The 15,422-nt window shown below is 36.6% G+C and overlaps 1 protein-coding gene across 1 annotated transcript in view; it reads left to right on the top strand.

Annotated features, from left to right (window-relative positions):
- LOC122808714 (retinol-binding protein 5-like) overlaps positions 1-15,422 on the top strand; it is a 121,681-nt gene that overhangs the window by 12,113 nt on the left and 94,146 nt on the right. Inside the window, exon 2 of the mRNA XM_044079703.1 lies at positions 2,625-2,803. Within this exon, the coding sequence (XP_043935638.1) occupies positions 2,625-2,803 (179 nt within the window). The remainder of the gene's footprint in view (positions 1-2,624; positions 2,804-15,422) is intronic.

Below are 15,422 nucleotides of genomic sequence, written 5' to 3'. Positions count from 1 at the left end.
GACTGCATACAAAACCCAAGTTAAAGACCAAGACGGTTCCATAAAACTAAGCTGACTAAATGCCTGTTGCTTAGCAATATTAATGTGAAAATAGTAAAAAAAGGTGTTTTATTAAAAAAATCTTTTTTGCTATGATATCAGTGAAATATATACAAATGTTATTTCTCTGAAATATAGCAGTGTTGGAATTCAGGAAGCAAAAAACATTATTTTTTTATCCCCTTTTCTCATCATTACCAGCCCAACGCTCCAGTGACCCAGATCCGGGCCAGGTCTACCAGCTATCTCTTACCCTGTTAGACTTACTCCAGTATTGTTAGGGCTGACTGTAGATCCTTACAAGTATCTCTGTGGCTCAGCCATTTGTGCATCCATCTGAGGGGGGGGGGGGTTCATGTATGCCTTACCCACTTCCCTCCTTCCTCACAGTGACATGGTTACTTCCAAAGTGTGGGTGTGCAATGAGAACATTGCCGCATATCACCTTGCCTCTGTGGCAACACAACCAGGTTTACATCCATCTCTTTTTTGGAGGACACCTCCTTCTAGTAGTATCCTCAGACTCCACCAGGGATCATCGGAGAAAGACACCCACACCACTGGTCTCCCCCAAAACAGAGCATCGGGGAGGGATGGGCATGCCTATCAGTCACCTTAGAACCTAGGTTGACTCGGTCATAGTCAGTCAGGGCTTTATCCCTTAATCCCACAGGAGTGGCTACAAAAATCATTATTTGATGGCTGTTTAAATCAATGCCATCTTCATTTAAAAGCAATATTTCTAAACTTCCATGTTTGTGATCTATCACTTTAATGAACTGTCATTCGTGAAATGTCTTAATAGTTCCATCTTCTAAGCACCTTAATGACTTTTATGATATAGTAACGGGGCCAGATTCAATAAAGTCTACATTAAGTGTACAGTAACTGTACACAATATGTATTCAAGAAGAGTCTTTATCACATTTTTTGTGCTTTCTAGTCACTCAGAAAGATTACATTGTGTACATGCAGTCTACACTTTGTAGTAACCCTTATGAATCTCTGTCAATATTTAAAGCTGTAGGAATATCTGTAGGAAACTAAAATTAGGAGGAAGAAGGTGTGAGTTATGTCTGTGTTGTCTGTTCACTCAGAATGATGTATACTTAGTATACACTTAATGTAGGTGTTAAATGAATCCCACGGACAGTTTATTACAAACTATATTTTTTAACAATGTGATTGTAATCTTTCAGGCCAAGTAATTACTGTTTGTGAACTTATCATAGATGTGGTAAGTTCTAAGCATCGTAATAACTATTGTAACATAATGACAACCCATCTTTTCCATAAATTGTACCTTTCTAATTTAGCCACTGATGGTGCCCTTTCTGACAAATAGCTACACAATAAGCACATAAAACATTAATTTAATTTAAAATGTAGCTTCTGTGACACAGTTGACAGCATCTAGTGTTTTTCTAGCATTGTGTTTAGTTTTCCAGCCTGTTTCTCAGCTTGGGGGGGGGGCTTCTGTGGAGAGTCTGCAGACTCTGTGCCCTCATGGATTATCTCTGGGTAAGTTTGTCTTCTTCCCTCATCTTAATAGTGTGTCATAGTTGGTATGGGAATTATTCAAATTGGTCATGCACGATGAGCATTTTATATGTGACTATGCATGTAAGTGTGCTCACGTGTGTGTGTGTGTGTGTGTGTGTGTGTGTGTGTGTGTGTGTGTGTGTGTGTGTGTGTGTGTGTGTGTGTGTGTGTGTGTGTGTGTGTGTGTGTGTGTGTGTGTGTGTGTGTGTGTGTGTGTGTGTGTGTAATATTTTATCCAGAACTAGTTTCTCTGCCTAATACCCATTCAGCACTGGTAGAGGCTAGAACTCTCCAAGAATCCTCAGTAAGAGAAACTGTGTATTAGACAATAAATGAATGATCCCGTGAACTATGGTAATGCAGCATTATCCTTAACTGTAGTACTATATCTTGAGCTAGAAAGGCACCTTTTTTGGTTAGTAGTTTTAATTCTGCAGAAGAATTTTAACTGATGTGATTATAGAATTCCAAATTTAATTTCATTCTGTGCATTTACATTTACATATATCTCATGTTGACACAATTCCATTTAATTGGCTATGCATACCTCTCAACTGTCCAGATTTTGACAGAGTGTCCAGATTTTTGTCTCATATTTTTGGTCTGTCCCCCATACAATTTGTGATTTTCTGGCAAATCTCTGAGGATTGAAGTCACTAAATAATGATATGCATTTAATGTTTCAGACTTCATATCCTTCAGAAAAATGCATGCTATCACAAGTCATGTTATTCTAACTACTTTCTAAGATTATAAGAGCAATATTAAAATCTGTCCTTATTTTGGACCCTTGTCCCCCTATTATTTTAGTGCTTGTCCAGATTTCTTGCACTAAGAGGTTAAGAGCTATGTGTACCATGCTTTAGTGCCCTTTAATCATCTTTTGTGAAAATCACACTGTTTTCGATATGCTGTTTTTTGTGTGTTTACTTTATTCCTTCTGCTAATGGAAAGTTAATTTTCATGATTCTCTCTCCCTGATTTAGGATGCCTTTACAGTTGCAGACAAACGTACTAATTCTCTGTCCTTTTCCCCTCAAAAGACATTAACATTGCTCTGAGAAAACTTGCCTGCCTAATGCATCCGGATAAAGAAGTTATCCAGTCTGGCAGCCACATGACCATTAAAACCATCAGTACGTTCCACACTCACACTATGAAGTTTGACCTTGATGTGGAGTTTGAAGAGGACCTCAAGGGTGTAGATGGACGAAAATGCAGAGTAAGACTATGTTTTAATTTATCCTGCAGTTAGTTTCATATGATTACTTTTGTATCTTGCCTGATCAGTTAATGTGAAAATAATCAGCTTATCAGTGCATGATAAATACATCCGCCTGCAATAAATATAGCCTAGCCTCATCAATTCAGTTAAATTAATATAATTTGCTGAAAGAAGGGCAACAAGTTGTTTGAATAGGTTTCATCTTCATCTGGGAGATGGATATATTATATTGGACTGGCTTTTGAGAAAATCTTGGCGGAAGGTCATTCTTCTTTTACAGAGAACACCAGAATGGGGCACTTGTAGCTCACCTTATTTTGCGCCATGCTGCCATTTTCCTGTGCAGAAGTAATGCTGTCAATATTTATTTATTTATTTTAGTAATCGGAATGGGCCACCATTTAATATGAAGCCAATATCGCATGTCTTGCAAGTTGTTTCATTCAATCAAATATTAGTGAGAACTAAACACAGAGCAGACAAGACAAAAGTCTCTAATTGCAAAGCGTATGTATAATAGCTGCACAGTGAAATACCACAAACACCTTCAGAGGAACTGTTGGCCAAACACTGCAGAGGTGTGGTCTTGAGATCCATGTCTAGGTGATCAAAACCGCATTTGCATTATTCATGTAGGCTAATGTGTGTTCTCTTTAGCTTAGTAGTAAACATATTATGCGTCATAAGCAACCCAGCTAATTACATATATAAAATAGGACAGGAAGCACCTCAGTGCAGTTAGTTCTGCTCATTTCCATATAGAGGAGGAGTACAGCAAGGATGAATATGGAAACTTCTATGCAAGGCACTGCAAATATATGATCCTTTGTAAACATGCATTAATCGCATAAGAGTTGAAAGTGATTGCATGCAGACCACTGCATATCTGAATAAAGCAGGATATATTAATATATAAAGAATGCTATACGTGTGCTAGTGTGTCCCATGACCTGATAGCATAAAGTGGCACATAGTGACATGCAGTATACAGTAATGGCAATAACTGCAGTATGGTGCTTATATGCATGGTCACCTGCCTGATGCATAAAAGGGGAAAGAAAACAATATATATGAAGATATAAGATAGGGAAGGCATCAAGAAGCTGGGCAAATAGAAGGAGAACATGCATGAGTTCATTCTGGGAGAAGGCGGGACAACATTTTTTTGTGTGATAGATCCGCCATTTATTTGTATATAGAGAAAGGATGAGTGCTCAGAAAATGAAAGAATGAAAGGAAGTTGGTCAATGTGCAAGGACAAATGGACAAATATAAAGCAGCTTATAGAAACAGGGATAAATGTGCACATCCTAGGATGAGGAGAAATGGGGCGAGCAGGTTTGATTGGCAGGTATAGGAAACAAAAATGATACGGAAAGGAATGAGATTCATACAAGCGACGTGAGCGTTATGTTCCCAAATAATCTGATACAAATGAAGAGTGGAGAAGTGTAAAATTCGTATTGTTAACTTCATCTACTTTCTGAAAGATGGGGAATGTCGGGAGATATCCTGTCAGTCCAAAATAGTCAAGTGAGGAAACTAGCACAGTGTTGGTATGAAAGGTACTGAGATATTTAGCATGATGTCTTGTCCTTGTGGATGGATATTGAGTCAGATAATTTGAGGCTTGTTTTGGAAACAAGCAGGATGTGATAGGTGGTCTTTACCCAGATGCTGAAGGGGAGGTTAGCAGACAATTTAAAACTTAACCTTCTTATTCTAAAGTTAAAGTAATATATGATGTGGAAAACAGCATGAATGATCCAAGAACACGTGAGACAACAATATCTGACAAGTTATTAATAGAGAAGATTAGAGAAAAGAACAGAACTAGCGATAAAGCTTTGAAAATATGGCATTTTATCAGATGAGAAAAGAGGATATACAAAAAAAATACAATGACTTGTTCTGTTTTGAAAATGACTGCACAGTACATGTTACTTATCTTTACCATGCTAAGGTCGTCATTAGCGTTTCTGGGAATGACTGGCAGGTTTAAAGTACTAGGAATGACTGATATGTAATTCAATGGGTTATTGGTTAAGGATAAAAGGGATGGAAGGCTATCCGTCTGTTCCAAAGGGGGTTAACAGAGATTCTTCTCAAGGCTGTATATCGAAGTCACTCTTTTTATCAGCCATTTAATTCAAATACAAAAATGAGAAAAGGGTCAGTAACAACTAAATATGCTAGCAATATCAAATTGGGCAATATATGTACTTCAATAACAGAATGCCAAAGTACTACTAGATGGTATGCAGATATACATATCATGTACAATAGTAATTTTTAAATATGGCAAATGTGGCAAAACAGACATACATTATGCCTGCAACATAAATGGTTTAAAATCACAACAAAGAAACCATCATCAGTGGTAGGCAATAATTCAAACTTTAACTGGCGCTAAGTCAGAAAAGTATATTCTTTAGCTCATCTTATTCTAAAAGGCATGTCTATTCACTTTATAGAGATCAGTGTATCCTTTTATACCTCAGTGATTCAACTATTGTCAAATATAGTACTATATTTTGTAATGACTGAGTAACCCACCTGAAAAAAACGTGAAACAGTATGATTTCTTAGCAGAAAAATCATAGGGTTGATGAAAATAAAAAAAAAAATATTCAGAGAAGAATGCACCCCTGTACACACACATTTGACTATCCAAAGCTATTAAGAATCACATTTAGTCACAGCAGACTCTACTAGACATGAGCGAATCATTCCTCAGACATGCACGTCTACCTTGTAATGCCAGCAGTATAACAACCAACAAATTAAGAACTTTCTCAAACCATTAGAAAAATTACTACACTAACAGAAATACTTTTCCTATTACATTATCAGTCTTCTTACTACAAAACAAGTTTTAGCTATGTAATATAACACAACTAAAAGTACTGTTGGTACCACATCTCTGTCATAGTTGAAGAAAAAGCAAAAATGCAAACTGCATGGCACAAAAGTAAATGAATTCGATTTACACAGGCCCTTTACAACCCTCAGTTTGGGGGCTTTACCACATAACACCCCATAAAAGTTTTCAAACCCTTACAACCATGGTCACACAGCAACAGGTATAGGGCAATAAACAAATAAAAGACTTCCTATGTAGCACAGTCATCAACTAAACTTGGAAAAGAAATAAATGACCGTAAATAAATTTAAAGTCTTTAATAAAACTTTGTCATAAGTGCTTTCATCCCTCAAAACAGACTTCATCAGACTGAAGTGATAAAACATTAAACACACTTAAAAACACTATACATATTCAGTTGACATATCATATGGTTCATCACATGATCAACAATTAGTTTTAAAATTCTCATAATCATTTAAACCAAGATAATGCAAGCATCCAAAGTAACTTTCCACCTCTACTCCCGTTAGGCCAAATAATCATCAAAATCCTACCTGTATACAAAATTAGTCACATAATCTGTAACAATAAGTGGAATTTTCTTTCTTTATGAAAATTGCAGCATGCCTAGACAGTCAGTTAGTTTCATCATTTTACTGTATAGCATGTATATGCCCAAATATCCTAAGTGCCGCTTTCCAGAAGTTCTCAAAACATAGAAGCATCAGCACTTGTCAGAAGATAAACCAGATATACTGATTTGCAAGTAAAATACCAAGCATCGATCTTAATATATTTGTAATAATTGCAGTCATAACACTTAAACATACTTAATTTTCTTCACCATAGAATGGACTAAGAGATTATTCAATCTACTTTGAAAACTGTGCTTTAAATTTCTGCCACTCAAGTTCATCTCCAATTTTACTCAAAGTATCTGAAAAAACATTAAAATCCTCCATTTACTTCTATTAACTTTCTTAATACTTATTTCATCTATAGATGTTAATTGATACTCTTAACGGAATCCTGCTTGACATATCGCCTCCCTTATGTTAATCTGCAGGGCTAGTAATATGTTTCTCATATGTTTTTAACCTCCTGGAAAAACTTTTAAACTTATTTTTCTGGATAAATTCTATGATGTATCTTAAAAGTCAAAACAGTGCCTTCTTCTACAAAGGAAATGATGTCTTCTGTTAAATGGCTAATCCAAACAAATTACCCTTTAACTATGTTCTGCTTTAAATATTTCCAGTGGATACTATCATATTTTAAATACGCATTGTTTTGGACTTTGTTTTGAAAGACCTTTGACACTAAAATACATTTGTTTTTGTAAACCTTCAAATCTAATATAATAATAGAAGATTTATTACATTCAAATGTGAACTATAAATAATTTATAGGTTCAGTGGCAAGTGCTAGGCTAGTTGCCCTTGTTGGCCATTGTAAGCCTAGGCAATTTCCCCTCCCAAAGGAAGGGATAAAACTCTGTACCTGGTGTCTGAAGGTAAACACCTTAACCATTATACCAACCCCAATAAATCTGAAGGTATCTTTCTCCCCAATAAAAAGCATCAATAAAAATGTTTAAAAATATATGATATGCTTCATGTAACTTGACTTAAAAATAAATTTGCTTTCTCAGTAGCACATGAAAATATTTGCATAACTAGGAGCTATGGCCATTCCTATGTCCTCTCCACTGAGTTGTCTATAAACATTTTGTCAAAAGTGAAGAAGTTTTAATTTAAAATGACATACAACTCTTTCATTAACAAATGCATTTTGCTGCCCTCAAAATTGTTATTAATAGCTAATACACAATGTGCTGTACTCATACTGTCATCATTAGGTATTACTGTATATAATGATCTAACATCTATAGTCACCAAAAGGTCAGCTTCTAAAGTATTCATACGCTTGGTGCTTCTCAGAAAATCAAACAAATCTCTTATATATGATGAAGTCTTAACAGCCACACTCTGTAAAAAGTTGTCAGCAAATTTTGCTAAAGCTGCTGTTTTACTACCACAAGTTACTTTTGGACTTCAAGGCAAGCTGTCTAAATCTTAGTGTATTTTGGGCATATCAAAGATCTTACTAATTATTGGTGCTTTTATAAAGAAATGTTGTTGTGTCTTTCGGCTTTTCCTGGTTAGGGGTCGCCACACTGGAACTCTGGTCTGCTAATGATTGGCAGTTGATTTTTACGTGCTGCGTTGCCAGCCCTAACGCACAACCTTCAATGAAGGTACGCCCATTCACGTATGTCTCCACGCAGAAGACGCACTAGCTGAGAGTCGAACCGGTCAGCGTCTTACTGTGAGGTGACAACGCTACCGCAGCACCACCACCGCGGATGGTGCTTTTATAACGAAATAATCAATTAAAATCTAGTCTATCAGCTCCTCATTATTCCATTTATAAGTGTTAGAATCTTTTAATCTGTGATTTCTAAAAATTTTAGACCAAGTCACTTTGGCATAATATCTATCGTCATTTAACATTAAATGTATCTTCTATAAATAATGTTTTTGTGAACCACTTTGGCTACTTGGATTAATCATAACTCAAAAAATAAACAAATAAAATACTTTCAATGTAGCACGGTCATAACAAATAAACATAAAAAACCCAACAGTTTAAGACACTATGTAAGGAAATTGAATTTAAAAATGCTATTACACAGTAATTTAACAAAGTCAGATGCATTTTATAGCCCAAGTAAATATAATTCACCTTTGAAGTGACAATATGATACATTTTTAAAGACAAATGAGAAAGATATCTGAACTTTGTTGATGCAGAAAAGTGAAAGAATATTTTTCAGTTTGACTGCAAAGAAAAGAAAAAATCTGTTTGATTTGGAAAGCATCAGTAATTCATAGGATCATAGGGTCCTTACAATCCTATCCAAGTTTTATCCTTATTTCCTTGATCAGCACCTATCACTGCTGTCCAAGGGGGGCATAAGTGAGACCCCTGGGATGAATTTACAGTCACCCATCCAATCATCCCGATTGGATTTGAAGAGGGATGATGAGGTGCTCTGCTTGACATGATAGTGGGACTCTATTCCAAATATGTGGTAATCTCTGGGAGACATACCAGGCTAAGGTTATTAGAGCAAGTAACCTGTGTACCATTTGGTTTACAGATATGCAGCATTTCCAATAAAGCAGAGTCAAAGATTGCCTTATATGCAAGGCAGAGACCACCTCTGAATAGTCTGTATGAAATAAAAAAGCACACAGTAAAACCAGAAATAACTAAAAAATAAAATAAAAAAATGGACTAAAACCAAACAATAACTTATTAACCAAAACACATTAAACAGTGAGCGCTTTCGCCTTAACTCATAAAACTTCTTCAGACTGATTAATGCAGTTAAACATTCGCTAAATATAGGCTCCATCCAATGAAATCACAGTACACTTATTAACGAAACTAATGCTTTAACCCTTTCCTTTTAAGGAAAGCAACAAAATCTTCTCGGTCATTAAGACTGGGTGGGTGGCAAGCACTTAATTTCACTTGCCAAAGATATTCTAACCAAATTTCAATTGACAGGAATAATGGATCAGTTAGTTCATGTACCCTCATTAATTGTCCTTTTACAATATTAATTTTAGTCATTTTGGGCTGCATGCTCCCATAGTGTAAGTAGGCATTATGCTATACATTAATGCAAAGCGGGCACAGTCGAGCAAATAAACGACCAACTATATGGACACCACTCTTTATTAAATCCACGTATTAAATCACATGCTTAACTAATTCACCATGTTTTCGTCCTTCCTACAAAGACGTCTTCAGACGAATGAACCGCCATATATAATACCATTTATATACATATTGAGTGTAATCCAACCAATAAAAATCTTTGTCAAATCATTTAGTTAACCCACAGAATTGTTTAAGAAACTAAATTCAGGTATCATGCAATTAAAAAGTTAATATAACTTTTAAAAACAAGGCAAGTATTCAAATTAGTAATCATTAATAAACTAAATCATTTAAAAACACGTTCATAAAAGTATTCATAAAAATATTCCATCTGGTGGTGAACAGTCAAAAGAATAACAAATCTACATGAATTGTTAAACTCAATAACCTCCTAGTAAATGTCAACTAATATCACCTATGAAAAATTCCAGTCATTACCTTTTTATTATGTGCCACATATATTAATAATTAAATTCATATATACAGGGTGTCTAGTAAATATGGTACATATAGGATATAGTTACTTATTTCAAACTGTACAAGAAGGCATTCTGAATGACCAAAATCTTAAATTTGGAGTGTTTGCTTCTCCTAAATGGTATTTGTTTTTTTACTTCAACCACGTAGCACGAGGATATATTATGTTATATTATAACAGGGGCTAAACTGATGTTTTCTTTTAGGCCAGGGAATCTGCCTGCATCTAGACTAACTTGCCAAAATACTTCCCTATACTCCAGTCTTGATTCCCATGGCCCTCCTCTTATGTCCACTGGTCTTCTTCTTCTTCTTTCGGCTTTTTCCCGGTTAGGGGTCGCCACAGCAGATCATCTGTCCACTCATGATTGGCAGTGGAGTTTTACAGTGTCGAGTTGCCAGCCCAGTGCCCAACCTTCCACAGAAGGCACACACATGCACACACTCACACCTAGGGCCAATTTAGAGTGTCCAATCCACCTACTGTATGTCTTTGGGATGTGAGAGGAAACCGGAGCACCCGAAGAAAACCCACTCGACTGCAGGGAGGACATGCAGACTCCGCACAGAAGGCACCCCAGCCGAGACTCGAACCGGAGAACCTCTTGCTGTGAGGCGGCAATGCTAACCGCTGCACCACCGTTCACTGGTATTCTTTCAATAACAAAAAAAGAGAACTTCGCCCCTTCCTACTCTTTAAGTGCATACTCTCTTTGTTCAATATGTGGAGGCATTGAACAAAAAGAGTGTGTGCTTAAAGAGTAGGAATAAGGACATAATGGGAACAACATTTGACAACTCTAACACTGCAGGGGTGGTATATTTGGCCTTGTGTAAATAATGTGAAGCATTTTATATAGGAAAGTTTGAGCATAAATTAAAAAGATGCATATATGAACATTATTATGATATTAGGACCTTAAATGAAAGAAATGCTTTATACAAGCACACTATGGTTTGTAAAGGGGTGAAGTTCTCTTTTTTGTTATTGAGAGAATACAGGGTGGACATAAGAGGAGGGCCATGGGGTGGCAAAGTTGTAATATAACATAATATATCCTCCTGCTACATGGCTGAAGTAAATAAAAAATACCATTTAGGAGAAGCAAATACTCCAAATTGAAGATTTTGGTCATTCAGAGTGCCTTCCTGTACGGTTTGAAATAAGTAACTATATCCTATATGTACCATATTTACTAGACACCCTGTGCGTATGAATTTAATTATTAACATATGTGGCACATAATAAAAAGGTAATGACTGGATTTTTTCATAGGTGATATTAGTTGACATTTACAAGGAGGTTATTGGGTTTAACAATTTGTGTAGATTTGTTATTCATTTGGTTGTTCACCACCAGATGGAGTTACTGACCATGGAATATTTTTATGAATACTTTTATGAATGTGTTTTTAAACTATTTAGTTTATTAATGATTACTAATTTATATACCTGCCTCATTTTTAAAAGGTATATTAACTTTTTTATTACATGATACATGAATTTAGTTTCTTAAACAATTTTGTTGGTTAATTGAATGATTTGACAAAGGTTTTTATTGGTTGGATTACACTCACTTAATATGTATATAAATGGTATTATAAATGGTGGTTCATTCACCTGAAGAATTCTTTGTAGGAAGGACGAAACGTGGTGAATCAGTTAAGCATGTCATTTAATATGTGGATTTAATAAAGAGTGATGTCCATACAGTTGGTCATTTATTTGCTTGACTGTGCCTGCTTTGGATTATTGTGGTTTGAGTTTCATTTGGCACTTTGTCTCTTTTGAGTTTTTGGTCATTATTCTGTACATCCTTCTTATAAACAGTAGTCATTAATCTACCCCTCACTAAAAACAGTCACATCTAAATAATTAACATTAGTGAGACTGTAATTCGAAGTAAATTTTAAAAAGGAGCTAACATTATTAAATAATCTAAAAATTCACATAAAAAGTCTGTACTACCTTTCCAAATAAGAAATACATCATCAATAAAATGCTTAAAAAATTATGGATTTCATATAGATAGTTTGAAAAATATTGCACCTTTCCTACCCATGCATAAAGACATTCACATAGCTAGGGACCATAGCAGCACCCAATGCTACTCCATTGACCTGATGGTACAGGTTATTATTAAATTCAAAAAAGTTATAGCTTAAAATTAAATCCAACAGCTCCACTAAAAGACTTACTGTGGTCTTAGAAAAGGTGTTGGGTTTAATTAACTTAAACCTTACCTTTTCCATCCCTTCACTGTTTGGTGTAACTGTTTGGTGTAACAGTATATAGGGACTTGATATCTAATGTGACAAGCAAATCTTCCTCCTGCAACCTTAAAACTCCAATTTTAGTTTTAAAATCAACGGAATCTTTAACATACAAAGCACTAATTTCTACAACTTGTTGCAGATGCTTGTCAACAAATATAGCCATTGCTTCGGTCTTATTTTTATTATTAGAAACTATTGGCCTCATGGGTGGGTCATCCAAATCTTTATGGATTTTAAGTAAACCAAAAATATGACTGTAAGAAACAGAAGAAAGTGACAGTGATTTCAGATCATCCTCATAGGATAGACACTGAAGACCTTGAATTTTCCTTGTGAGGAACATTTGTGGTCTCTCCAATTCTGCAGGTGCTTGGAAAGGTACATACCAAAAGGGGCATTGTACTCAGTTATTGGCCTGATGAGGGAAGAGTACAGGAAGGTTATAAGTTTTTTTCTAGAGGCAATGCCCTTACTTATGAGATGAAGAATGTAGAATGCCCTTACCACTATGGAGACATGGTGATCAAATGTAAGGTTGCTGTCCACCTGTGTGCCCAGGTCTTTCACCACTAATTGCATACTTAGGGTGGTGTTATTGATGTGGTAGTTAACAGGAACATCACTCTTTCCAAAAGGAATGATAATACATTTTTTTTACATTGAGGTTTAAGGCCATGACTTTGGCACCAGTCATTTGTTTAAGACCCTCCTGCAGGATGTTGGCATTATTTGAGATTTTATGAATGCTCCCAGTTTGCAGTCATCAGCAAACTTTGTCAGCCACAGACCTTAAGTTTTAGCTTGCACTTCTGAGAAACAGATTCCAAACAGCAGAGGTCCCAGGACTGATCCCTGTGGAACACCACTGGTTACTGGTCTGCTGTTTGAGGTGGATTCCCCTATTTTGACTATATGTGTTCTATCAGTGAGCAAGTTAGTAATCCATCTAATGATATAAGAGTTGATACCTAGCTAGGTGAGTTTGTCAATGATGTCTGAGCGGAGGATAGTGTCAAAAGCCTTGGCTAAGGCTAGGTAGGCTTTATGCACAGATTTCCCCTCATCAACGGCCTTGGTGACTGTCTTGAAGAAGTCCACCAGGTTTAACAGGCATGATCTCCTCTTGACAAATCCAAATTGAGTAGGGTCAAATGTTTGGAGGTTACCAATACCTTTGTTGATAAGGTCTATGATGATTCTCTCCATGGCCTTGCAGATAAGGCTAGTCAGGCTAATAGCTCTATAGTTCCCGGGGTCAGTGGGTCAGTGGAAGCACCACCTTTGTGCAAGGGGATAATGGTGGCCTTTTTCCATTCAGCTGAGACAAAGCCAGTGCTTAGACTATGACATAAAAGAGTACCCAATGGTATTGCTAATTGTTGTTTGAGCCCATGTGGGATGCAAACTAGAATGCTATCACATCCCATGGATGTTGCGTTTTTGACCTTAGAGAGGATGCACATGACCTGTGCATTAGAGATACAAGGTAGAGGACAGGTTGTAGGGATGTCTTGGGGTAAGTGTGGTGGGCACAGGGGACTGAAGTTTTCACAGAACCTGTTGGCTAACAGGTTAGCAATATCCACAGGCTCTGTATATGTGGTATCATTGACTACCAGTTCAGCACAAATCTGGGCCTTTCCTTTTAGTTTACAGATGTAATTAAAGAACTCGTTATAGTTGTCCTTAGTTGAGGAAGCTAATTTGGATTTGTAGTTAGCCTTGGAGGACTTCACAAGAAGTTTTATTTGCTTGTTTAAGTTGAGTAGGGAGTGTTTTTGGTTAAGGGCTCACTCCCTCTTACTCTTAGACAGCAATTTCTTCCTCTTATTGTAAAGCCTGTTAATGGCAGTTGTCCACTAGACAAGGGTTACCATACATTCTGGTTTCTCCAGACACGTCATCTTTTTTGGGCTCCTGTCCGGGCAGTTTTTGAAAATTCTGCGATTTGTCCGGGTTTTAAAACCCAGACAAATCACAGAATTTTCAAAAACCAAACGTCTCTATTTCCGAGTCTTTCCTCCACTTTGTTTTTTTTTTTTTTGATTGGTTCGTATACAGGTATACGAGCCAATCAACACCAGACCTCTGTTCAATGCAGAACTGCTTGATGTTCCACATTGAACAGAATAGAGTCCGCTGTGTGAGGTTTTGATTGGCTGGTATACCTCCAGATGGGCCAATCAAAAATCGCCAAACATGGAGCTACTTGTCTTTAATGCGTAACTGCAATGCAATGTTCCACATTAAAGACTAAAGACCTTTTTTTTTTTTGCTCTTCAGCCTAAGTGCTGGTATTTTTTCGTCCTCTTTTTCGTATAACCAAATATGGTAACCTTGCTCTTCCTTGAGGAGCTTGTTTTGGTCCTATCAAGTACAGCCGAGTCAATACAGTTGTTCAGGTGTTTATATAACGCATTTCTGTAGAACTCTGCATAGTTTCCAGTTCTATCTAAGGGGGAGGTGCAGTGAAGCTATTTATACCATCTTGTAAGAAGTTATAATCTGCTTTGGAGAAGTTTTTCAGTTTAGTTGGTGCAAGGGGTGGGTCAAGTGTGATAGTGGCTTTGAATGAGACTGATTTATGGTCAGATCTCACCAAGGAAGACCTCACGATAGTAGTGCTACAGTAATCCCCCATATTGGTAAGCACCAGATCCAGGATGTCTGCACCCCTTGTGGGGGTTTCAACTAGCTGGTCCAGGGCACTGGAGTTAATGAAGCTGAGGAACCTTTGGACAAGTGAGTTTGCACATGAGTAATTTCCCCAGACAATGGATGGGTAGTTGAAGTTACCCAAAGTTAACTGACTTGCTTAAAGTCATGAAATAGTAATAACAAAAGCTGAAAAAGTCAAAGCAGTTGTTGTTATAAATTCAAAAGATACAGAGAAGATGCATTTAATGATAACTGATGATAAAGGTTTTAGTTGTCATTTAGTTACCAATGGCAGTGGAAGCATTTTTTTCTAATGCCAGTAATGCTGCTGCTGAGTTAATGGTAATAATACATATATGTGTGTGGGGTGTTGCTAGGTTGAAGGTCTGGCAGTTGACAGAGGATTAAGACTATGATCTGTTAACCAGTTGTTCTGTGGCACAAGGTATATAATTCCCTGCACTTTCATTTCCCTACTGTATGACTTTATGCAAGTCAGTTAACCAGACACTTCTTTGGGACAATTGGGAATTTAGGTTGGGCTCCTTAATGATCTCCTACACTGCGTGCCTAGTAGCTACTTCTGAACCTATAGGTGTTATGTGGT

This window comes from Protopterus annectens, chromosome 8.part0 (assembly GCF_019279795.1).
Source record: "Protopterus annectens isolate FY-2018-M chromosome 8.part0, PAN1.0, whole genome shotgun sequence".
NCBI lineage: Eukaryota > Metazoa > Chordata > Ceratodontiformes > Protopteridae > Protopterus > Protopterus annectens.
This window is presented reverse-complemented; position numbering and strand designations above follow the sequence as displayed.